We start from the raw sequence: 25384 nt of genomic DNA, 5'->3' as shown, positions 1-25384 counted from the left end.
CTACAAATGAAGGGGAATTTCCAGCTCGCATTCTGTTCAAGACTCTATGTCCCACGCCATTTTTCCAAGGCCATACAGGCTTTTCTTTGTATCTAAAGCTGTAAATAAGTGGAGCTGCCTGCACAAGAGAAGTGAAAATGTGCGCTCGAACATTTCTCTGGATACAACAGAGTGAAGAAAGCGTTAAATTAATTTTATTTTTTTCCACCAAGCTGCACAAGGTCAACTCTTGTCAAAAAATGTCACTCAGATGAGGTGGTTTTTGTGTTCTGCTGTTCAAGCTTGCCCGTCAGAATGGAGTCCCAAAGAAGAAACTGCTTTGATATTGTGTTTACCTGAAAAAGAAAGCCTGTTAGTCGGCACTAGCGACACAACATAAAAAGTGTAATATTTTACGTCTCCGGGCAACATCCAAGCTGTAAACAACTAGCAGGAAACTGAAATGAACTTAAATATACTCCATGACAACTTTTCTTGGAAAGGAGCGAAAGCTACAGGGCCAAAGCATGCCCGTTCTTCCTACGCAGCACAAAATACTCCCTAGTTGCAGTTAAAGGGCCACAGAAAAGGGTGTTCAAGCTTGGCTTTAAAATGCTTGCACTATGTAAACTACAAGACCTCGAAAGTAAGGGGGAAATTTATAATACATCTTTGAAAATTCCCGCTTTCGCACTTCGTGGCGACATACGGTGCCAGATTTTCGCGCGAAACCTGGCATATTGTTACGGTGCATAGTTGCTAGGCGAAGACGACGTTGTTTTGGACGTTCGGCAGTGGACGACGACGAGGACGTGGCAATTTGTGCTGGAGTGATTTAGCTCGGTGTGCCTTCTGACTGTGGCCTGTCCTGTCTGCTGCTGGGCTAACCCCCCAACGAAGACGTGTGACGAAGACGAAGCTGGCAGTGGCGCGGGACGGAGCGCTCGTGCTAGGCCAGCGGCCATTAAATCATCTCTGCTCCATCGTTCACCACGCCTCATTCTTCGGCTGGCCGCCACGTTACATTTGGTGTGAGGTGCTGGGGTCCCTTCATCGCCATCCTGGTCACGGGGCTTCGACGTCCTGCGCCTGCTGTGGACGTCGGCAGTGAGTACCTGGTCCGCCCCCAACGGCCGTGCCCCAGCCCGCCCGACCTGAACCGACCTCGCCGCACGCCCCAGCCCCGTCCCCCGCCCGGACCAAAAGACACGACGAACTGACAACGTTGCCGCGACCATAATGACCCGACCGACCCAAGACCCTGCCCACACATGAGGACACCAACCCCCTGCCCCTGCCGTTCGGTGTGTCCGAGGGCCTCGGCCATCAGCTCCGGGCACTCTACCGCCCGGATGCTTCGTGGACCGGGACTCATTCTCTCATCTTTCTCATCGTGGCGGCCAGCACTGCACCATCTTTTACATACTGTTCAACCCTCCACTTAAGACCATCGCCATTTCGCGCATCCGTTCGTCACCGATCGGGACGCTCGCTCGGTGGACCCGGGTAGTGTGACGAAGCTGGCAGTGGCGCGGGACGGAGCGCTCGCGCTAGGCCAGCGGCCATTAAATAATCTCTGCTGCATCGTTCACCACGCCTCATTCTTCAGCTGGCCGCCACGTTACAATATGACGTCAAGTCTCGCAAGTGACATCAGCAGCCGGGGGTTATCGTTGGTTCACGACGCCAAACTCTTTCAGCCATCAGGCAGCTACCATGGCAGCAGCCGGCGGAGGGGCCGGCAGAGGAGCGCTGATGTTTTGGCGTGCAAAAATTGACGAGGGGAGAGGGAAAGGCGCAAGGACGCGGAAGTTCAAATTTGACTGCATATAACTCGTCTTACACAGAACACATTAAAAAAATTCTTGCTAGTGGACATTTGTGAAGCAGCAACCTTTAACGTCCCAGACATACCGAAACTTTATTGAGAGCCCCTTTCTGAGGCCCTTTAATAATTTCCTCTCAAAACATGGTACATACTGGTAATACTCGTAATTTAAGACACATCTCTATAACCTTACTGCCAAGTTTCAATGTTGGAAAGCCAAGGCAAAACACTGTCCTTGATTACAAAGAATTTCCTCAGCATGCCTTGTTAAGAGAAACTTCCATAGATGGCACCACCTACATCAGCGATGGAGCGAAACAACCGTGCAGGCAGCAATATCCTACGACAAAGCTGCTTGGTGCAGCGGCACAGTTGCGGATGCTCCACCCTTGTAGCTTTTCTTTCATTTCCAAGAAAAGTTGTTGCTAAGTGTACCATATCTCCTTTGAAGGGACAGCGAGGCCAACTCCATCCAATTTATGTTTTTCACAAAAATCTATTGTTTGGCTTTTGTGGCTATAGTCATGCTTGTTTGGCAGCCAAAGATGCATTTAATGCTGAGAAAATTAGATTAAAAGAATGGAACATTACTTTCCAACCACTCGAAATAAACTCATGGCGTAAAGATCAAAAGGATTCCATGATTACGTTTTCAAAGTGAATGACAGTTTGGCCTAGCCTCAGAGATCTGCAGCAAGAATTGATGCCATCACAGTTTGCTTGTGAAAATGTCATAACCTCTTCCTTCCATGGTAGCCACCCTATGGTTTCTTCCCGTCACCTTAAGGTTGCCCACTCCTCCGCTCTCGCCATAACCTTCCAAGCTACTATACTCCGTTTCATACATAGCAGGCAACGTTACGGAGGTAGCTGAAGAAGTGCGTCCAGGAAACCGTATTACTCCGCCCAGTATCATTCGTTCTTCTTGAAACGCTGGTCAGTATTTGGACGAATGCAAAGAGCGGTATAAAACGATGTGGTAGCACTGGAAATCACAGTCAAAGCTGTCAGGTGCTCAGTGTTCGGGCTCTCTGGCCATAATTTTCACGGAGTGTGAACTATTTTTTTCGGCGCGGATTGAGTAGGAGCGATTCGCCCTACCAACCGCGTATCATACTGCCACGTGTACATTTTGCTTCTCAAAAACTCGATGAGTCGCAGGACGAAAGTGTGGCAAGAGATAAAAGAAGTCTAGGAGGTGCTAGTCATGACACATAAGATTTGTCGCAATGAAATATGCCTGTGTTCGCTTTGGTCGTATGGCGAACTACTTTTTGCGTGCGGACTTAGCCTGCGCGAACAGGTGTGCTAGCTTTGGCAGCATTGCCTGCTATGTATGAAAACGAGTATAGGCCATCCGTCGCCTCCCACCCTCTCTCTCTTCCCTCCCTAAAAAGTAGAGAGGGCTTTACCTCTCTCCACTTTGCCACCTGCCATGGTTGGGTTGACAGGTGGCAACTGAATTGGTAGGTGGCAAATTCAAGTCAATTGAAAGATAACAATGAAACTGAATTTAAATAAATTAAATTGGCTGAAATCAAACACCATTAATTAAGTTAAATTAATTCACTAAGTAATTAAGATCTTAAGGCTGACACTGCACAATCCATACTAGAATGTGGGGCTATAAGGCTATAACAGCTTTTGCTGTACTAAAAAAGAGATTGTCACAAGGATCAACACCTAAATGTTTACTGCAACAAATATTAACACTGCACAGGTAAGCTTGTTCAATTCTATGGATAAATGAGCAGATTTAAATTTCAAGAATCAACTTTATACTGCTTTGCCGATTAGTAGTAGCACTTTTAGTGTGAAAGCACTGCTTACTAGCAAATCTGAAAAACTCGGGGTAGGTGTGAAGCCTCAATCTTTGGCAGGGGCATGTATGGAACACTACATTGATCTTTGACAGAGTGCCAGCGGTGGAGGCCTTGCGCAGTTGCTCCGTCAATGCGTGGAAGCCCCTCTCTTCACGTGTCATTGCCAACAGCAGCTGACGATAAGATCTTGCATGCGGTTGCCTTTGAGGCTGTGTTGCCTCAAGTGCTTTTGCATGTCTTACTCGGTTTAACAAAGTTAAAACACTAACTTTCTTTTATTAAAACTTCCTTTCTACATCACTTTCAGAGTACGACAGAAACCCACATAAACTACACCTATGGAAACATTCAGCAGCTCATGGTAGTCAAAATACCAACTGGCTCAAAGGGCACTGAGTGTGACAGTACAATGTTTCGCTTGCATCACATTGCAGGAAATATGATCGCAGACTGAACTGACTGAGAATTAAAAGTGCTCGCGTGAATGGTGTATAACACTGATTTCTTTGCAACAGCTCACCCCTGGAGCCCGTTCAAGAAGTGCTAGCTTTAGCCAGAAATTGGACTTGCACTCTACCAGTGAACAAAGCATATTTTTAAGCTATCATAAATGACAATTTCATTCTTGCGCAAGTTTTTTACAAATTACATGTTGGAGAAGACAATGAGTGCATACCAGATCATTGTAGGTTGCTAGCAGATGGTGCAATTTCCTGGTCTGCTCGTCAGCCTGTTCCTACAGGGTCAAAAAAGTAATGTCAGCCCAGACTGCATGAAAAAAAAAGCTACGCAAACTTTTAGCAATGGCAAACTTAGAAATGCATTAAACAATTTAAAGATGCACATAAATTTATGAACACAGTAGCCGCACACAAATACAAAAATATTACAACTACTATATATAATAGAAAATGACAAAAAGAGAACATTGGGCTCTAGTGAGAGCTTGCCCTTGGGAACTGTGATAACTTAAAGCATCTACTACATAGCAGTAGTCAAAGCCTGCTCTCAAGAAAATTATTTGTGACGTACGTACCTGCTGTTCAAGTTGAATAGCAGCAAGCGCTGAAACCTTGCCAATGTGAGATGGCGCATCTGTAGATTAAAAATGAGACGTTAACAAATAGGAATGTGCTACAAATATGAACATTAATGCATGGTACGAAATACTCACCTTTAATGTGAGTGCTGTCAAGGACTGGCTTGAGGTCCTCCATTTTTTGAAAGGCGGCTATCACCTGTCGGATTCTGTCTTCGTCTAGAATGCAAGGCAAATTCAGCACAGTTTCTTAAAACAGACCCAGCTCAAGAACAAGTTTTTTCTTTGCACATACAGTCACTGCTATACTACATTGGCTGGCTGTAGCAAGGAAGATTGAATGCTCAGAACCGAAAAGCTAAACTGTAAATTGTGGGGTAACGTCTCAAAGCGTAGGGCTCCGGATTAATTTAGACCACCTGGGGGTCCTTTAGCTTGCGCTGACATTGCAGAACTCGGCCTGACTGCGCGCACACTGAGTACAGCACATAGCATATTTTCATCGAAGCGCACAATCTATTACATGACCAAAGCAAAACTTCACATACATGCTTCAGATAGAATTATGATAATCAGGTCTCTGGCTATGCTACCTTCATTCAGCCACTTCAATTAATTACAATCACTAGGAGTTTATATGACCTATATAATGCACTTTGTTACATGCACAGTGTCTAAACATCAGCATACGCGTCAAAAAAGTTGTGCACAACTCGCCTGCTAAAATCAGCTGGAGCTTAGCACCCTCTGTCAAATCGGCTCGGTCCTGGAATTCAGCATCCAGGTACTTGTCAAGCTCGTCAGCTGAAGGACTGCCAAAAGCAGCATTGTTACTTTGAAGCAATCATTAACAGATCTCGCGCGCACGTACTTTTTTTGAGCACTGACAGTTTCTCCCGAGAAGCGACGGCAGCTTGTATTTTCGAGTTGACGTTAAGCAGTACTTCCTGCAGTAAGAGATAGTTAGTAGCAACCCGCATCGAATGGCACTAAAAAGGGTTCGTTACCGTTATGCTAGATTTGTTAGGCGGTTCTTTCGTTGGATCGCAGTCAGTGAGACGCCTCTCTAATGCTTCTATGCGATCCTCGAGCATCTTCAGCACTTCGGGCGTCGCCATGATGACAGCTTGCTTATAGACAAACCGACTTCAAGACGCCAGCTGCTTGAGTTTATGAGACGGCAACATCGCGCGCGCCACCACCACTCTCAGCACTTTGGCTTCATTCTTTTAGCTCGTTCATCTCTCTATATCTTCGTTGTGACGCGCATGGTGGCGCATTTAGCGCGATTGTGTTGCGCTCGCGGGTCGCGCCGTTTTCGTTTGATGAGCTGTATTCTTGTTAACAAAATCGCGTAAAGATTTAATGCACAGAGCGGATTTTTACATGCGAATGCGTCGCCCTTGGTTCTTTGGTAGCTAGACTTACGGACTTCCTTTACCACTGCCATCGAAGCTTCGGCAGCTTCGGTCTGGTGTTTTAGTTAATATTGGTCGATAAAAGCATGGGGGGAAGCTCCACAAATTTTAGAAGTCATTTTTCTGACTTTAAATGTGCCCAATTATGATACAATATGTCTGCTGGGCAGTCTAAAATCACAAGTTTTTTTGTTTCCTCAAGCCCTACTAAGGCAGCTGGAAAACGCGTGAAACCTTCTACACCGGTGACAAGAAGAAGAGGTGGAAAGCTATCACTTAAAAATAAAACTACCCGGTTGTGTGGGAACAGCCCAAGTAAAAAAATTAAATTAGACCTCTGCCGCTCGGTAGTATTGCCCAGCGGAGATGACAGTGACGTTGAAATCGTGAAAGTTGTGCCGCCGAAAAGTGAGAGAAGTTCGCAAGATACGAAGCAGAAAGAATGCATCCGTGAAAAGTTTGAAGAAAATAGCCCACCAGCAGTTAGCGCTGTGTCTGCGATTATAGAGCGCGAAAAAAGTTCGCAAGATGACACAAAACGGAAGGAATGCACCCGAGGAAAGTCCACAAGTGTTGGTGCTGTGTTTACAACAGCAGAGCGTGAAAGATCAGTCAGTCACTTAAAGCAAAGTGTTCTGATAGAACGAAAAAAACGTGGCATAGAAAGCGAACCTGCAGATTCGGCTGCCCAAAGCTTTACTAGTCCAGTGAAAATAACAGCTGACTGTGGCGGCTTGTCTGCACGGACAGGTGGTGTAACGAAGCCTGTGCCGAAAGAACCAGCCGCTGGTGACAGCATTCAGTGCCAGCAGTCAAATTCAACTGACCAAACTGTGTCAACTCCAGTGGAGGAATCTGCTGATGGTGGTGCTGCTAAGAGTCCCTACTATTTAGACAACCTTGTTTTGATTATAAACACGGTAAAAAATAGTGAAGACTGGAATCTTTTCAGTCAGCAAGAGCAAGATATGTTTTTTGAATTCCTAGAAGCTGACGGTGATTGTTGGTTCTGGTGCACTGTAAGATGGCCTACTGTTAATCATTTTGCTATAATCTGCTTGACGCCTCTGAAATATATGTCTATCGTGAAGACCACTAACAGAACAGTGTTTACTTATCATCGTGGACACTTATTTTTGGCAGAGAAATGTCAGAAGCTGCTTGCTCGACTTCTACAGCGAAAACACATGGGGAGAAGTACATCAAAGATTGGGTATCCTGACATTGCCCGTGACATCTCCCCAGTACTTCTGGCCTTACGGGACAAAGGCTACATTGAAGACGGTAAGCCCTGAAAGCTTGAATGTGCATGCCATGCAACTGATGATTGCTTGCTCATTGGAAGCGACAAGCCTGAAGGATTTGGGCGTAGCGCTCCGCCTTCTTTCACCTTATGAGCTCAAGACCTTAGCCCAAGTGTTTAAACTGAAGACTGGTGGCCAGGGCAAAGGCAGTCTCGCAGATTCATTGCTAGACCACTGCAGCAAACAGCAGCCTGTGCTCTTCGGCTCCAGGAAGACATCGCTTCAGCAGCTGGTACTGAAACGGTGGGAGGCTTTTATATCGAGTATTAAAAACAAGCTCGCCTGCTGGTGTTGTCAACATATTGCATCCACTAGTTGAGTTAAGGATTGTCTCTGATAGAGCCATTTAATCTTAATGTCTTGAAGTGATGTGTTCCTTGTGTAATGGGGTTTTGCACTTAATTAAAATGCAGAAATTGCTGAATTGATTGAAAAATAGAAATGAAGAAATATGGTAAATTCATGCTGGTATTACAGCACTTGGTTTTTTGTGCAGGAGATGTCAGCAATTTCGGTGAAAGCTAAAACAACCAGATCTATATTTGTGAACATAAACTGCACATAAACTGTACATAAACATAAACTGCACATATTTCAAAGATCATGGTGGCTTTTGAATGCAGTGTTTTATATTTGCACTTACATTTCTGCTTTGTGACCAACGCGTTCTTCAATTTCAACTCCGAAAGAAATACTGTACGCTAAAACTTGTGTTGCAGGTAACAGATTTTAGACTGTGGCTACAAAAGATGACAATGCTATTACTTTAACTTCTGCTTGGGATGATTCATTTAATCTTTATTTCTGTGCTACAAGTAATTTCATGCTGATTAACGCACATAAACAAGTGGACATGCTATTTTGAACTTAATGGACACCTTGGAATAGCGGCCTAGCCCTTTAAGTCCTCTATACAGTGCAGGTCTGAGGCAAACAGTGCCACAGTTGAAGAAAACAAACATTCACTGAGTCTGTGAATTGAACCTGCTCCAAAGTCAGACATCTGCACCCTATTAACACCGAATCAATGTTATGCACATCAGAGAACTAGATATCCTTGGTCCTGCATGGCGACTGTGTGATGAGCCAAGAGATGCTTGGAGACGCTTACTCAGACTGTTCTCGTTGGGAATACCATGGGACATGGAGGAGGCGGGAGAGACTCCTCAAGTGTGAGTAATGCCCTCCACCTCTAAACTGTAGCCACTGACCCTTTCATAATATGCTACAAGCAGTGTATATGGTCCGCTTGCGCAGGTATGGCCTGCAACTAGTTGCAGCAGGCAAGATGGCCTTTCCAGAATACCAAGTCACCAGGGAGCATGCTGTTTTCTCCTCACGGCTGGACTTAATAAGGTGGGATTTGTGCATATTGATATGCAGACATAGTGGCAACATTGGCAGTTACCTCAGTTTTCTGCGGGCATCAGGAAACGGTTGTTGGCTGGGACTCTTTTCTCTTGAGAAGCAAGCTGAGCAGTTGATGATGATGATGATATTGTGGCATTGCCCTTTGTAGCGGGCGGGCACAGAATTTGTGTCCGGATTTGAAAGGCGACGCCACCTGCCGAGCCAAGTACCAACTGACATAAAGTGCAAATGAACTAAGTGGATGGGCAAGTATCATGGTTGCTTCTTTTTCAGCAGATAATGCCACCTGCTGAATGCACTGCTCTGCTTGTTTCTTTGCAAACACGAGTCACGAGCAAGAGCAGTTTTTTAATGATCCAGACAATCCTGGCAATTAACAATGTTAAATTACTTCTCAAGCAATGTAGAACGTAATATAATCTTGGTATGTGCTGTCTGGCTGCAAATAGGAGAGTAGTTTGCACAGAGTTATTTTTAAAATTCATCAGCCAAATACAGGAGACTTTGTATATCAATCCACAATTTCACCTTTCTAGATGTGGTCACCTCTGCTCTGCTTACAAAGATGGTAACCGGCTAACGAAACAATACGACGTACAGCTTGATATAAAACGGCACAAGTGTTTGACAGTTCAAATAGAATCAGCAGCAGTTGATAGGTTATGTATAGCTCATAATTACATGCAGCTCGTAAATACTGCAGAGTAAAATAACCAAATATTTTTGTCTTTTTTTGCATCACTCATTTTATAAATCAATCACATCTGAATATAATAGTGACAGATGCTGAACATATGAACCCATTGCTTTCTTTGGTAGCAGTACTGTGTTAGGGAAAGTGCAGCACTATCCACCTTATTGTAGTCATAATGTGATGTGGACACTAGAGAGATTCTGACCATGAAGCAGAATGGTGATTCAAATCACACACTGGTGTTGTATTGCAGCAGAAACTACGAAGTTCTCTTGCTAACACATAATTACAGCAAGTGGAAATAACCTTCAACTTGTTTTCATCAGCAAACTCTCTTCATCAGAAAATGTACTGGCTGGTATTTAAAAAACCTTTGCAGCAGCTTGACAGCTTTGCCGTTGATGTATTTAGTTGGGCTGTTGATTAGTGAAGAATCTTTTTTTTTATCAGAATGCTTTTCACAACTCTTTTTCACTCATTTGTGAAGGCTACCAAGACTGCAGTCATGTAGTTTGTGCAGCAGTTTCTGCACAGATTACATGAGTGCATGATTGCAACGTTTCATATTTGAAATGCAGACCCCTTCCTTCAGGTATGAAACATCGAGGATCCTGGAAACAGAGCTGATCCAAGCCACTGCTGAAAAGAAGTGGGACAAGGCCAAGCAGCTCTTCTACGACATAGAGAAGCTTGCCAAAAGCACTGATGCATTGGAGCGTCAGGAAAGGTGACACCTGCACCAGTGGTATTTTGTCACAGTGCTCTTCAAATGGGGCTCTTGCAGGGATCAACAGTTGCCGCCATTCTTGAGGCACTTCAGCATGTGTGGTGTCTACACGCGGTGCCGCTGTCTGGGTGTTGATGTGCTGCAACGCCTTAAGGAGCACCGGCATGCCATCAAGGTTCTTCAGGACCTTCTTGGTCAAAAAGTGGGTAGATCCTCCAATGCACCTGTTTGAGGAATACTTGTTCAAGCACTGGAGTTTTTTCAGCTTAGATTGTGTCACTTGTGAGGTTGTATCTCTTTGGGAAAGAAGGCAGTGTTAATGTTTAGCTGTACATGTTTATTTTGTGGAAGTTTGTCTTGTTTTACTTGTTTGCATGGCATTACCAATATTTTCCCCTCAATTTGAGTTTTTAGTCAAGACCCACCCAACAATTAAATGGCCACTAAATTTGAGAATGAATAGCCTCTACAAGTTGAGCTTATAGCTCTTAAATGACTAATATTTTACACATTTGAATTTGATAACGGACTGAAATTGCATGCAGTTTAGTTAGTACTGTAGACAAAGTTACTGATGTCAGATACTGAGAAAAATACATCATATATCACACTTTATTTCCTGCATGCATTAAACTTTAGTATTGTATGTATTATATCATTCATGTAAGCATTAAATCACTAGTGGGCCAGCAGGCTTTCCAGAGGCACACAGTGCAGTTATGTAAGGCGGCAAGGAATTACTGCTAAAATGTTGTGCATAATGTGTAAATTTTTTGATGTGTAAGTTTTTTTTGTCAAACTATGCAGTGTTACTTAAACTAAACACCTATACTGTGTTAATGCCTTTGCAGTGTACGATTATAATATTTACTGTTTACTTATTGTCTGCGTATTATAACAACTAGCAATGTTTCAACATTTTGTTATTCTTTGTATAATACTACCGACATTAGCCTTATTTTATGCGTTATTTGATTGTTTTCGTCACAGCTCGGTTGTATTTTCGTTTTACCGTTCGTTGTTTTTCTTAACATGCTGACCAGTTGAATGTTCCAATTATGCTTGACCGGGTTCTGTTAACCTTACTAAGCCCTCCTGCCACAATCCCATTTGGGATTAGCAGTATTCGTAAATAAATAAAATAAAATAAATAAATAATTACAAGGATAACTGGAAAGCAAATTGAGTGCTTTATTCCTTACACCACATTCCCAGTTCTTCAAAGAACGGTGCGATGGTTAAATTTGTCAAAGATTTTTTTAAATGTCTGCTGATATTCCTAAGGTAATCAATTCATTTATCTGTCATTTTTACTCAGTGACTGTGTAATCCTTAAAAAATGTTTTCTTTTGCTTGTGAATGAATGTGTATGAATGGTGACCAATAATTGTTAAGATTGGAGTAATGCCTGAATGAACTTAGTCAAATCCTCTTGTGTACAGACTGGGAAAAAGTATGGACTTAATTTAGTATATCACAAATTGTGTGTAAGCGCATTACATATTTTAATAAACTAAATGTTGAATATGTTTTAATTATATAGTAATCGATAAATTGGTTGTCCTGGGGAGTTATCAGTAAAGTAGTTAAAAATCTTATTCAGAAAAATGTTTGGGAAGCAAGAGTCATGACATAGAAAAACAAGTTGCTGTGCCATGTGCTTGCTGTTCTATGCATGTCTGCTCGTAATTTGTTCCTTTTCTTTGTGCTGAGTGCTTGCACATTGCAAAAGGAATGTATTTCGGCTGTAATTAGCAGTGAGTGTTCCTTTTGTTTGCTGGTCTTGAAAAATTTAATTGTCATTCTAGTCCAAGGGTTGTAGCTTTTTCAGAAAAGCCACTGGTAGCACCACTGGTTTCAAAAGGTACTGTGGAATCCATGTGCCCTGTCTCGTGACCCTTCCTACTTAACATGTATGCAAATGAGAACACGCATCTGCAGCTTCTAAATAAAACGACCAAAACTGATTAATGATCACTGCCTGCATTTTCTGCAGTAAGAAGTTATAGTGTGATTAGTCTCAAAATAAAGCACATAAAGGAAAAGTTGCAGTTGAGGCATGCATGAATTTAGGTACATAGGGAAACCAAGTTTGAGAACCCCTGTTCTGGTCAAACAGACAGGCTTAGATTTTCAAGGGAAATTAGAAGGTCATCATTTTATAGCAGTTTGTTGCCACATTACTGAAACTGCAGTTATCTCAATGAAATTGGCAGTTAGCTGATATCATGTGCACAACATTCATTTTGCAGCTGTACTGCCAGAGCCGCAGAGGTCATTGGTGGGATCGGCTGGCGCTCAACTTGGAAGTTCACCTTGGAAAGCCCAATGAGGTACAGTTGTTTTGCATGCTGATTATATCTTTACTTATCCAGTAACACTGCTGAAAAAAAAATTCAGAAGAGAAAGCATATTATGTGTAAGGCCCCTAACTTTATGCGGTGGAAAATTCTAAATATTTTGGATGCAGAACAAAGAATCTGTGACATTCTGCGGATGCAGAATTAAGAATCCGCAAAATTAATCGGGAAGTGTAAGATGCATGAAAGAAACATGCATGTTTATTTTTTGAGCACATGCCTCACATGCTGCAGAGGTCCCGCTTCTAAAATTGAATATGGCTGTTGGAACTCAGCGCATCAAGTGATGTTTCCATTACCTTCACTCGAGCAATGGTGCTTGTTTGATACCAGATCTCCATAACGACTCATTGATCCCCGTGCATCAGCAGGGTTGATTGTGATAGAACAAATATTTGAAAGCAATCCAGTGGAAGAGAATGTTGGGGTCACTTCTTCCAGTCCAGCCTAGAAAGACAGGATGTCAAAATCTTCACCTTTTTCATCTTGCATAGAAAGAAAGTGTACATCTTTCATTTGATTTCAGTTCTCAACCAGTTTTCTCAAGTTCTAGAGCAGGTACACTTGCCATTCAGCAGCTAAGCTATTCTTGACTAAGTCCAGGCATGCTTGCAAACTGCAAACTTTTTTGCTGGTAGAAACCTGATCTGTAGCTGATCGTACTTCAGCTGTGGTTGACCTGCACTGTTTGGGATTTCTGTGTAATCATAATATTTCTTTTAAAATTTCCTGAGGTCTCAAACTCTCCCTCATGGCATATTTGTGTAGTTAAAGTAAATGAGTCATTTTTCCATTGTTATGTCTTGTTATGTAGTTCTTACTCATGTCCGTAACATCAGTGGTATCAAAAAATGAGATTTTGGCTGCCGGCTCTAGATTTTGCGGGAAATGCATAAATCTGCGATTTTTTGCGGAGACGAAGTAATGGTAAGTTAGGGGCCTAAATTATGTCCTCTGAATTCTCTCTCTGCATCTGTGTCGAGCTGTGAAGGAGGAGAAGTTAATGGAATTGTAGTGGCCAAAGCAACAACAACAAAAAAAATAAGCATGATATGCTCCGCAACATGTTCAGGTTAACCCATGGATCTCTTTTTGTGATTGTCTTGAGCAGAACAAAACTTGAAATAGTAAAATGTTCAGCCAGAGAGGTTTGCATTGTCATTAGCTGTTAGCTGTTGGATGAGTTCACTTATGCCTGTGAAACGTCATTAAAATTTTCCCAATGGTGGGAACCTACTGCAGGCCTTGAAAGTTCTGCACGAAGCCCTGGACGATCCCACTATCAGCCCTGCTGCCCGTCATGCCCTGGTGATTCGGGCAAATCGATTGGTGGTCAAGATGCCCAAGAGCGTGTCACCTACATTAGAATCACTCTTGAAGTTGGAGAAATGGGACGCACTTCCACAGGTGAATCCACATTTACCCAATAAAGAAAGGTTAACTGACGTTTAACAGTTAAGGGTAACGGAGTGGATTCCAAGAGAAGGCAAACGTAGCAGGGGGCGGCAGAAAATTAGGTGGGCGGATGGGATTAAGAAATTTGCAGGAATATGGCGGCCGCGGCTGGCGCAGGACAGGGTTAATTGGAGAGACATGGGAGAGGCCTTTGCCCTGCAGTGGGCGTAGTCAGGCTGATGATGATGATGATGTGTCAGCTATTGCAGGCGACATGGTAGAACGCTTTTGTAGAGGGCTCAGTGAACAATAATAGCTGTGGGGTGCTAGCCAGCGTTGTTGAGTCTATTAAGCATGAGACGCGCTGGTGTGGTGTTCTGCGAGTTTTTGAATAAATTAATGAAACCATAACAAATTTTATCATGGAACTCAAAGTTTGCCTACCCCTGGGAGCTTTAAGTATCACTGTTTAGAGGGTTTCGAGTGAAAGGGTTAATTAGGTAGCATGCAAACTAGATTGCTTTCAATATTAGACAATTTACCGGCAAAACCAATCTTTTGCTGGAGGCGTAGTACGCAGCGAGGTTTGTAAAGGAAAATTGTAGGTGTGACGTTGAGACAGGAAGAGAGCAGAGTGGGTCAGGGAACAAGTGCGAGTTAATGACATCATAGTCGAAACCGAGAAGAAGAGATAGGCAAGACCAGGGCATGTAATGCGAAACAAGATAACTGGTGGTCATTAAGGGCAACGGACTGGAGTTCAAGAGAAGGCAAGCGTAGCAGAATGTGGCAGAAACTCAGGTGGGTGGATGAGATTAGGAAGTTTGTGAGGAAAACGGGGCTGTAGCTGGCACAGGGCAGGGTTAATTGCAGAGATATGGGAGAGGCTTTTGTCCTGCAATGGGCGTAGCTAGGCTGATGGTGACGAAGTACGACTGTTGAGAGTGGTGTCAAGCATGGAACTGCTGAGTTCCTTTGTGTAGTTTGCTGCATGGCATTGACATTTATGCAGTAAACATTTTGCGACTATGCCTGACGATGAGGTAATGTGGAAATCTCAGTTCAGCTTCTAATGTTTGCACCATATTTGGGGTCCCTTTATTAGAGTTTGTCAAATTGCCAGAGCCCTACTTTTCATCATTTCCGTTTTAGAATTGCCTAACCTTTGTCAGCTAGTTCAACATCACAGGTTGTTTCTGCACATGTGCTTTGCTGTTGGCCGCCTCCATAGACAAAGAGAGAGCATCGTCGTGGGCCGCACTTGGAGTGCACCGGTGTGGTTTTGCCATTTCAGGTGGAGATTGAGGGTCAGCTGGCTGAGCGCATGGTGCCGGGGCGGACCAATCTTTTTGCTGCGCGAGATGGGAGCACAATGGAAGTCATCTCTGTTGAAGAGGTGGCACTGCGACACTACAGCATGCAAGGATACCCTAAAGGTAACCTAAGATTATGGCAAGTGAAGTGCGTTAAAATTTTAATGTGGTTGATGCTTATGCTGATTGTTGTGCTTTATTTCTTTTCACAGCATATATTCTTCCGTATTTGTTTCCACATAGGTCAGCTATGAATGCACGTCAATTACTAAACTTGGTACTAGCCACACTCTAGAATGTAAAGGCGTTAATGTAATGGACTTCATGCGTCGAAGGTTCACTCTGGTCTATAAGGCATACCGTAGTGGAGGGCTTCGTATTAATATCGATTACCTAAGGTTCTTGGCTTGCTTTGAAATCTCCGCACACAAGCATTTTTACATTTTACCATTGAAATGAAGCTACCTTGACTGGATTCAAACAGACTTGTGTTCTGTAGCAAAACATCATAGTTACCAAGCTACTGTAGAATGGTAAAAAAGGCATTGCGAGTGCAGGCCGCTTCTTACGTTTATGAAGGCAAGGTACAGTTTGAAGACAACAAACCTTTATTCTGGGACAGATTATCAGACCCGAGGGCTGCAGATGACACCTTCCTGTGGGTGCAATGACTGACATAATACTATCATCTGAGTTGTGGATAGGGCCCCTTATGATATTCATAACTAGGAACCACCGCTGCAGTGCCTGTTTCTTCTCGCAAATAGGGAAGTTATGCAGCCCAGGGTGAGCTTGGCACTGGTTGGCATTGCACGTGCCATCAACTACACGAGGAAGAATAGGATAGTGGATACTTGCGCACTGACATAGCCTTAGGTGGGTGTCCTGCCATTTTCCCCAGATGCGCCTTCTCTGGTTGCACTGCTGTTTTGCTTACCTTGATACTGTGTTACATTCGCAGTGCTGTCATGCTTTTAGATGTAGGAGCCATGCTTATAGCAATTTTTTGTAATAAGGGAGTAATTACTCATTGACATCCACCCAATTGTAGATAGGGCCTTTTATGATATTCATAACTAGGAACCACCACTGCAGTGCCTGTTCCTTCTGGGTGGATGTCAATGAGTAATTACTCCCTTATTACAAATCTACTCCACCTTGGGGGATTCCCCTAAACATTTGACCAGCAGTTTTTATGTCTCAGCAATGTTCTGCTGAAAGTGAAGCAAGGAAGGGGGAAGTTATCTATGTAAGGGAAGTACGCTCCCTTATGTTCATGTACCTTATGCTGTTTATCTTGAGAAATCAAGCATATCCATGTCCACAGTGAGTAGTACAGATGCGGACATAAGTGAGCAGAGCGCGCTATTCTGTTCTAAATATAATCACTATTGGTGATCAAGAAAGATTATTTGTCTATGAGAAAGTGCACTAACTTCCATTAACAGCATGCACATGTCATAGCTCGCAATTTCAATTAGCCAATGCATGAAAAATGTTGGTAGACAGTAGTATGCTCCAGTTACTTTTATCTGCATCTGTACATAGTGGTGATCAAATAATCCAACGTGGCACCCTTGCATTCATTGTTTTGAATCCTATGATTGTGAGATGGTGGTGACCAATAGTATTATTGTGAGACATTCCAGCGGCTAAAAAGACAAGGAAGAAGGTAGACAAGACAGGACGAACGCCGGACTTCAACTGGTTGAAGTTCAGTTGAAGTCCGGCGTTCGTCCTGTCTCGTCTACCTTCGTCCCTGTCTTTTTAGCCGCTGGAATGTCTCACAGTAGTACTAGCAACCAACTAGCCCAACTTTCTACGCTTAAAGACTAATAGTATAACTGAAAGTATTGCAACGCAGTGCAATGTGTTCTAGCCCCTGGATCAGCAGGGTCCTGGTCAAAATTTTTCGGAGCCTAATTTGCTGTTCATGCGACACCATCCGGATGGCATGAGTGCCAGGGTTGGATGCTCGTAGGGTAAGCTGTGCCATTTTTAATGGCAGATGTACAAGGACACTATGAATCTTCAGTGAACAATTTCGGTAAGAATATCATTATCGGTCCATGCCTTTATCCCACTCCTCAAACATCGCATGGTCCTGTCAGGGTACCAAGCACCAAGATACAACTTAGTTATAATATCATACTGCATTCATTGTTTGTTATGTTCGTGGAAAATATACCGAAATGGCAAAGTGCGTTTTTTAGTGCTGTAGCAATGCAAATGTGCCTATTTTTGTCTACCTTCAGTTTTTTTTTTATTGAGGTGGTTTTTAGCTTTGTCCACACCCTTTGGCAGCTCTGGCAAAAGGTGAGATTTCTTAAAATGCGAAAGTTTGTTGTCTTTTACATTTTAAATGCTTTTCTGATGATCTGTTGTGTTCTGCAGATACCTCTAGGGTTCTTTCATTTGGTGTGTTTCCTTTAGGGGTACATGGTGAAGGCTCTACATTTCGTGCGCTTTTTGGCCTTCTCTGCTGGGATGTAATCTACGTCAGTGGTGTACCAGATGCGTTTCGATCTGCACACCAGGCCCTGCCCTTGGGCCTTCACTCAGATTGCTTCTTTGCGAACCGGGAAGAGCACTTCCTGAAAGCATTCAAGGCTATCTCAGAAAGCACAATACAGGTAATAGTGACAACTCTGGAAAAGTGGAGAAGTTAGGTGACAGTCATTTGAGGGCATTTGTAGTATTTGCCTGAGCTCAGAATTGTAGACCTGCAATTTTCTTGGCTCTATATTTAAAAGATGGTGACCTCAAAGCCCGTGTTAAACGATGTTGTATGTATTTCTTAAATCAGTCTATATATTAAACTTTGTATTTAAATTAACTTCTGCCTACCCTTGTTAGTACCCCGAGTACAAAAAATGGAATACTTATGCATACTTGAAACTTCATATGTAAATATTCTTTCTTTCTTCTCTGATCCTTAGCATACAAGTGACTTTTTGAAACAAATGTTTGTTGCAATACTCAACATTTGAATATAGTAACATCATATTTTTCAGATATTTTAAGGTGTCCACAGTTTGATGTGTCTAAAAATTTTATTTCACTTGAAAGATACAGTCAAATCCACTTATAACAATACTGAAGTGCCATGGAAATACCATTGTTATAACCAATAATTGTTATAACAGGGTTGTGCCGAAAATACCATAGAACACATGCAAAAGCTGACGGTGTCGCAACTGACCATTGTTATATCCGATATATTGTTATAACCGGTAGTGTTATAAGTGGGTTTGACTGTATAGTAAATACAGTTCCACATTCTCAGTGGCTAAAAATATTTGCCCTTAAATGGCTTACCATTCTTGAATTAGTTGAATGAGCCATCTAAATGTCATCCATTTGCTCGTCAGGGTCAACTGTCATTAATTCACACTGCCAGTTTAAACTGAAGGTTTGATCCCATCAGCTTCAGGTGTATTTTTACGAAAGGGCTTCTTTTAATTGGAACTCCGAATATTTGAAACAAATTTTTGGTGACCTTTGAGTTCATTATTGGGAGTTGACTGTCCAGGGTGTTCTGAAATCAATTATGCCTATTTTTACAGGAACTTGAGGAGACGGTTGCAGCTACCTACGGCGCCCACTGCGGGAAGTCCAGCTTAGTGCAGTGGGACTGGTTCAGCTGCACTGACATCCAGGTACCCGGAGTCATTGGCTCATGCATTTACTACTACTACTAGTACTACTCTGTGCCGACAGTAGAAAGCATCCAACCCATTGTCTGTATGCATGTATCTGTGTGAGTGCATTTGTATGTGCATATGTGAGAGAAAAAAACCTCTGGAAAATGCCTCCTCCAGGGCACCCTTCAGAAGCCTACGGCAAAAGCAGATTGATATAAGTGATAAAAAGGCGCTCAGTGCAGAAAGTGAAACGTATAGATAGTAGTGCTAGCTGATATTTCTCACATCGCATAGTATAATCACCTGTGCATTTTTATTTCAACTGAAGTGTGAAGTGTGTAGAGGAACTTACATGCACATTCATGCATGCATGCACGCACACACGCACCCCCATCCCTCACACACACACAGAATGAAGCAAAAAAATAAGACAGTTGTAAAAAATAAGAGTTTGCATACCCCTGTAGTTGCGTTTACCTATATTACTATCCATCCATGAGCGGCTGAGCCAGTGGCTATGGCATTTGATGGCTGAACCATGCACAAAATTTTCTCATAAAAACAACATTTTTTTTCAATACTTGTGACCTGTTTTTGCGTTTAAGTAGTACAGCCAAAATTCTACTTCTATGCCAACAATTTCACTAAAACATTCCATGCTTTTTTCTCTAACATATTAACTATAGTAGGATACAACTTAAAATACAGCAGCAGTTGACACTAGGCCATGATCCGCATCCTATATTACTCCTCTAGCCAATCACAACTGTCACCGAAATCACTTTTTTAATTAAGCAATCCAGATATCAGAAGTCTAGAGCTTATTTTTTCTTGTGATCAGCTTCTTGCTTAGGCAGCAAAGAAAGTTTTAACTATGGACTACTTTTTTGTCGTGGAGGAATTCTGTGTGGCGGTCCTGAATGTTGGCGGAGCTTCACTGCAGACTTAATTAAGTTGTATTCGACTATAATGGATTCAAGTTAAGTTTCATTTCTTTTCTTTTGTGATGAGTGCCAATTTCAGGCCGGAATAGGCTTAGAAGCTGGTTTGCACAGCATTGCTAGTTATTAAAAAAACTGATGTTTTACGAACTTACTTTTACTTACTCTATATATATATATTGTGACAAAGACGAAGCTGGCAGTGGCGCGGGACGGAGCACTCGCGCTAGGCCAGCGGCCATTAAAACATCTCTTGTCCATCGTTCATCACGCCTCATTCTTCGGCTGGCCGCCACGTAAGAATATATATATGTACAAACACACTAAATAATGGACTAACAAGAAGGAAAAGCTAACTTTTCCTTCCATATTATGAAATGATATTAGTGCTGCACTTGCCGTTCAGTGCAGCGCATCTTTTTGACACAGTTGACTTCAACACATGTACCTCAAGTATTTTTTATTAGCTTTCTTTACAGCCACTTTGACTGTAGCATTGTTCTTGTGCCAGCCATAGAGTTCTGGCTTCTTAGATTCACTCCTGCATACTTTTTTGTTTGTGAACTGTAGAGTAAAAAAGGCAGTCTTTCACTTAGCTTCAATTACATTAATTTTAAATGATATATTCTTAATGTTGAGCTTAAATACTGAGGTCCTTGGAAGATCCCAAACTCAAATTGCCGAGTCAGCTTTGCAACACTGTTTCTCTAAATTTAACCCAGCACCACTGCCTCATGAAAAGGCCGAGAAGCTTGGCATTTCCGAGAGCTCATGCGAGCATGCTGGACTAACCCTGCGAATACATTTCAGGCTCGGGTAGCCTGACTTTCTTCTTTCTTTCTATGTTTGGGTGTGCCAAACCAACACTTCTGCTTGCTGATTTGTGCAGTCTGGTATCACTTGCTGTGCCAGTGGCACTGTGCCGTAAAGTTTCTTGGGTCAGTTTCTTTTTTCACAAATAATGAAGCATTTGTTCACATGTGAACTGTAGGAATACTACACTTGGTAATAGCCTTTCTTGGCAATGGAAGGAAAGATACAGGGGCGGAGCCTCTGACCCTGTGTCACTCCACCAGTAGTTTGGCTGCATGACGGCCAGTAGTAGTAGTACAGTACAACCTAATTAATTCAATCCCCCCTCAATTCGGAGAACTGGATAATTCGGACACCCTGTCATGTAAAAAATATGCGCTCTTCGATGGCTTGAAACTTATTAAATCAAAGAAATTAGACCAAGGTCTAATTTGGATGGGCGGCGGATATCACATGTGCACAGGGTACCTGACATGAGGTGGTGACTCAGTTATCTCGCCACTATAGCAAGAGTCAAGCTTGTGTCAACCCGACATGCAGAGGCACTGCACACATAGCCACGATTATTGAGGAAGGTAAACACAGTGATTCATTTTGTGCAGTTCTCTGCCATTTTCTTTGTTTTTGTTGCATGCACTTTGAGGACTGTGCTGTGAATGTTCGTTATCGCAGAGCCTGTAATCATTTTACATCATGTCCTGTGCACGTAAGCAGAGTGTGCTTTTTTTTTGCAGGGTATTTGTGCGGGAGGGGGGCGAGGTTGTTGATTCTCCTGGTGTGCGAGAGGACATGTGTGTTGAGCCATCTGACAGTATGTGCACACTACACCGTCAGGCGGATATGCAGAAAGTTATTTCCACGCAAATTTCTCACACCAAAAATCAGCCAATGCATGCGCAAATCTCCTTGACGTCGCCAGATGGCGCCACGAGCCCGGCAGCTACGCGCGCGCCTGAATCATCGGGACCAATCAGCGCCTGCTCACCGGCTCCCGGTGTTCCGCTAGCGGTAACAAGGTACACGGTATGCTAAAGGTGTCTATTTGCGAGAACTTCGTTGAAGGCTTCGAGAACGGGATCCATCGTAACGCTGGCAAAACGCCAGTGCAAACGTAAGCGAAGCGACTGTAGCGACGGCCGCAATAGCCGATAGATGTCTTCAACGTGCGGCCGGCGGTAGCTTTCTTTTTGGCTGCTGGCAGGCCGCACTGCTGGCAGCCAGAAATCACGGAGTCTGCGTTACGTCATATGCACGTCATGTTTCACGTCACTTAGTCCTGTGTCGTCATAGGAGAATCCCAAGTTTGAATCAGAGCGGCGGGAAAAACTTTTTCAACTTCGAATCCAAATTTCTTAGAAATAAACGCATCTTTCGCTGCCGGCCAAGTGGCAACAAAGCGATGACATGCCGGACTATCGGATTTTGCTATAAAAAAGATATTAATAGTGCTCTCCTCACTGTCCCTTTAATGTCCTGAAGCGACACCTAGGCCACGAAGAACGCTGTCTCTTGGTTGGTTTATACCATCTGGAGTTCTTTCACGTGTGCCGGCATCACACACCATACTGCCTCCATCAAAATTTGGCTGCTGTGGCCGGAATTCAATCCTGCAACCTTGGGATAGTTATAGGCTAGGTAAAGAGCGCCAGGTCCCATATTAGTGTAATGCAGTTTGTGGAGCCAGGATGTGCACTCTTGAGTCGTGGTGGAAGACGCACCATTTCTTAGAACCAGAGCACATTATATTTTAATGTTCACCCACGTGAGGAGGTATTCTGATCCTTGCTTGAGCTTTAATTGTCATGTGTAACGAAAATTTTCCAACTGATTGTGTAGCAACATAGTATGAAGGGCTTCATGTTCTTCAGGCTCTATTCCACCTTGATGGTGCACTAAAGTTGTTTTTTTGGCATGGCACCATTTCAGCCTTCTTTATTTTATGTGATTGTGTAGTAAATTCAAACACGTTGCCAACGTGTTTTCAAGATGGTAATTGTCAGTGGCATGACATGTGTAGGAAATAGTACGTTGTCTGGGCCCCACTGTGCTTTCAAGAGTCTGCGAGCTGCTGGCGCGTCAGTTTCGTCATCGTCGCAGCGGCCTCCCAGACTTGCTTGTTTGGAACCCAGAGACGAACAAGGCTAAGGTGAAGGATGTTTCTGCTTTCATGCCTGTTGCACAGAGTAGTAGCAGAGATCTTTGCGTTTTTTTTAGTGTAGTTTATCAGGTTTAATGTGCCGAAGCAGCTGAAGCTACGAGGGACACCGTAAAGGAGGGCTCTGGATAGTTTCGACCATCTGGGGTTTTTTAATATGTGCTCCGACAATGCACAGTACATGGGCTTCTAGCATTTCGTCACCATCAAAATGTGACCACTGCAGCCAGGATCGAACCAGTGTCTTTTGGGCCAGCAGCCGAACACCATAACCGCTGAGCCACCATGGCGGCTTTTTAGTTTTTTAAAGCAAATGTCTGGAGAGCTTCAGTGTTCTACATTACTAGTACAATTGATTTTTACTTAGTCCAGCACATTTTTTGCGGACCTCTATCTACAATGAAGAAATTTAAAAAAAACTGCACGGTTTTTGGTACGACAAAGTATTTGTGTGCTGGGGACGGTTGCATCTGCTTCTTCTTTTCGTGATTTTTAATCTATGCATCTTTTTCGACATACTTATTTTTTTTTCGGTGCATCAAGGCAGCAGAAGTGAAAGGACCTGGGGACACACTGTCCCCAAAGCAGGTTGTTTGGCTACGCGAGCTCTTGGCTCTGGGTGTGGACTGCGAAGTCTGTCGCGTCACAGGTGAGCTTTCCTCTGGCTTGGATGTTTCATATGTCATAACAGAGGCAGCTGAAGACTGGCCAAAAGTACACGATGCCTTAATCTGACGACTGTGTGTGATATGACTGTAATGACCGTATGTGAAAAATGTTTTCTCCAACTTTCAGCAACAAGCTCCAAAAGGTTACAGAAGAAAAAGAAGAATGGAGCAGATGAGAGAGAATGCTCAGAGAAAATGGACTGAATTGAACGCCATCTGAAAGTGCCTTTTGCAAGTTGCATTGTGTAATATACAGCTTGATTTTTGTAACAGCCTCATGACTTCATTACTTCACCATGCTTGCAAAGGCTTAGAGTGCTTGGTGTTTTGCCTTCAGAGCATTTTCAAGTGGTTGGAAAGACGAACTTATACTCCTATAACTGGGTTATACTATGACTGACTTATACTCCTATAACTGGGTTGTACTATGACTGACTTATACTCCTATAACTGGGTTGTACTATGACTGACCAGAAGTCTTTCTTGCCAACTGCTTTGGCTAGGACACATAAAAGGGCAAAGGGCTGCTGTTTTCACTTCGTCAGCTGCGAGGTTGTAAAACCAGGACGGCATTTGTTAGGACCAAAAACTACAAGGATTAAGAGAAAGCTACAACATACTGCAGCAAGCACTGCAAGAACTGAACCAGAAAGAAATGAGGGGTCAGTTACCTGACACAGCGTCTACAAAGTCTTTAGTGATTTTGTGTTTTGCAAAGCTGTTTACGCAATGAAAAAGCACAGGTTAGCTTACGGGACTGTTTTATCTCTGTTAAGTACAAAAAAAAGAGGGGTCTCACAAACATCTGGGCATAAAAAGGTGCAAGTAACAGCAGATGACTGACTTTTCTGAAAACCGGTTTCTCCAAAAGTTAGCAGCAAGGTGCAAAAATAGCAGCTGGCACAACCACCTCCATGCATAACAAGATCTTTCAAATTTATAAAACTGGCTGCATAGCATGTCTGGAAGTTAACTAAGCTGCTATGCAACATCTGCTGCAGTGTAAAAATGCAACTGCATCGTAGATGGGCAATAAAGGCACTGACAACCAAAGTGCAAGGCTTGCCGAGAATTTGGGAGCTTCTTCCACTTGCATGCCATTGTTGTTTATATTCAACCTGACCTCAGATTGAAAGATTCTTCTAAGTATATTGGCTACTGACCAGCAGGCGTTTGACTTGCAGCAAATACAAATATTCAGGCTGCAATACACTAATTTGCTATAGAAGCTGCTTTAGCTGGCTTTCAGCACTAAATCAAAAACACAAACATTCACCAAACTCCAGTGCTTCCACTGAAGAAAGACAGCTAACCATAAAGGTTAGTACAAGATTATGGCACTGCTTAACTTGGTACACAGATGACTAAAAGGCTTCCCCATTGACACAGGTGACTGGATATTTTGTTTGTCTGTTTACATGCGTCAGCACCAAGTGGCGACATTGGCCCGGTGAGTGTGAAAGTTATGGCAAACCAAAATGTTAGAAAAAAACACAGCAAAGAAAAATAGGGGCACCGTATGGAGTACGACATTCATTCCTGCTAGTAAACCTGTAAAACACGACTAGAATAAATGGTCGTAAGCAGGCTTTTCAATAACAAAGTGAGGCTGTAAACAGGCAAAACTTCGGTAAGAGGTTAAAAAAAAGAGTAAAGAAAATACCATTTGTGCGCGAAGGGTAACGTCAGAGGAGCATGTGTCGCAAAAGAAAAAAATATATATATATTGCATGCATGCAGGCTGTTCAGTGCCCATTAGGCTTTTTGAGTCCGCAGCTCTTCTGAAACATGGAAAATAAGAAACTGAACAGTAAGCACACTATGAATATGGCAATCGTTTGCCAAACTGTTGATTGTCACTTGAGTTACTGAGCAAGATCTTTTTTTTTCTGTATGACAACACCATGTCCAT

The 25384-nt window shown here is 43.0% G+C and overlaps 2 protein-coding genes across 2 annotated transcripts; one reads left to right on the top strand and one right to left on the bottom strand.

Moving 5' to 3' along the window:
- Positions 1-234: 234 nt before the first annotated feature.
- LOC149354622 (dynactin subunit 3-like) lies at positions 235-5787 on the bottom strand. The gene is made up of 7 exons (XM_089577528.1): positions 5677-5787; positions 5541-5616; positions 5387-5473; positions 4805-4888; positions 4667-4725; positions 4307-4366; positions 235-335 (listed from the first exon to the last, which is right to left on the bottom strand). The coding sequence occupies exons 1-7, from the start codon at positions 5785-5787 to the stop codon at positions 243-245; spliced, it is 570 nt and encodes a 189-aa protein (XP_089433654.1). The 3' UTR covers positions 235-242.
- A 396-nt stretch (positions 5788-6183) lies between these two features.
- On the top strand, positions 6184-23838 carry LOC149354621 (fanconi-associated nuclease 1-like). The gene is made up of 15 exons (XM_089577527.1): positions 6184-7083; positions 7231-7371; positions 7433-7634; positions 8435-8563; positions 8649-8747; positions 10049-10183; positions 10241-10385; positions 12436-12516; positions 13786-13950; positions 15233-15374; positions 17685-17884; positions 18818-18910; positions 22667-22795; positions 23348-23453; positions 23600-23838. Exons 1-15 carry the CDS (start codon positions 6243-6245, stop codon positions 23674-23676), a joined length of 2685 nt encoding a protein of 894 aa, XP_089433653.1. The 5' UTR covers positions 6184-6242; the 3' UTR covers positions 23677-23838.
- The last annotated feature ends 1546 nt before the right edge of the window (positions 23839-25384 follow it).

The sequence above is a fragment of the Amblyomma mixtum genome, chromosome 3, assembly GCF_055824585.1.
Source record: "Amblyomma mixtum isolate Tamu chromosome 3, ASM5582458v1, whole genome shotgun sequence".
Taxonomy (NCBI): Eukaryota; Metazoa; Arthropoda; class Arachnida; order Ixodida; family Ixodidae; genus Amblyomma; species Amblyomma mixtum.
The sequence above is the reverse complement of the archived record's forward strand: the minus strand, read 5'-3'. Positions and strand labels throughout refer to the sequence as shown.

What these genes read in the sequence shown, in the direction of transcription:
- LOC149354622 (XM_089577528.1), bottom strand. Translation starts at nt 5,787, where the DNA reads ATGGCGACGCCCGAAGTGCTGAAGATGCTCGAGGATCGCATAGAAGCA. An exon ending in GCTCCAGCTGATTTTAGCAG is followed by an intron (nt 4,889 to 5,386) that starts GCGAGTTGTGCA and finishes CTTGCATTCTAG; the next exon opens with ACGAAGACAGAATCCGACAG. An exon ending in CTATTCAACTTGAACAGCAG is followed by an intron (nt 4,367 to 4,666) that starts GTACGTACGTCA and finishes TTGACCCTGTAG; the next exon opens with GAACAGGCTGACGAGCAGAC.
- LOC149354621 (XM_089577527.1), top strand. Translation starts at nt 6,243, where the DNA reads ATGTCTGCTGGGCAGTCTAAAATCACAAGTTTTTTTGTTTCCTCAAGC. An exon ending in CAAAGGCTACATTGAAGACG is followed by an intron (nt 7,372 to 7,432) that starts GTAAGCCCTGAA and finishes GCTCATTGGAAG; the next exon opens with CGACAAGCCTGAAGGATTTG. An exon ending in CGAAGTCTGTCGCGTCACAG is followed by an intron (nt 23,454 to 23,599) that starts GTGAGCTTTCCT and finishes TCCAACTTTCAG; the next exon opens with CAACAAGCTCCAAAAGGTTA.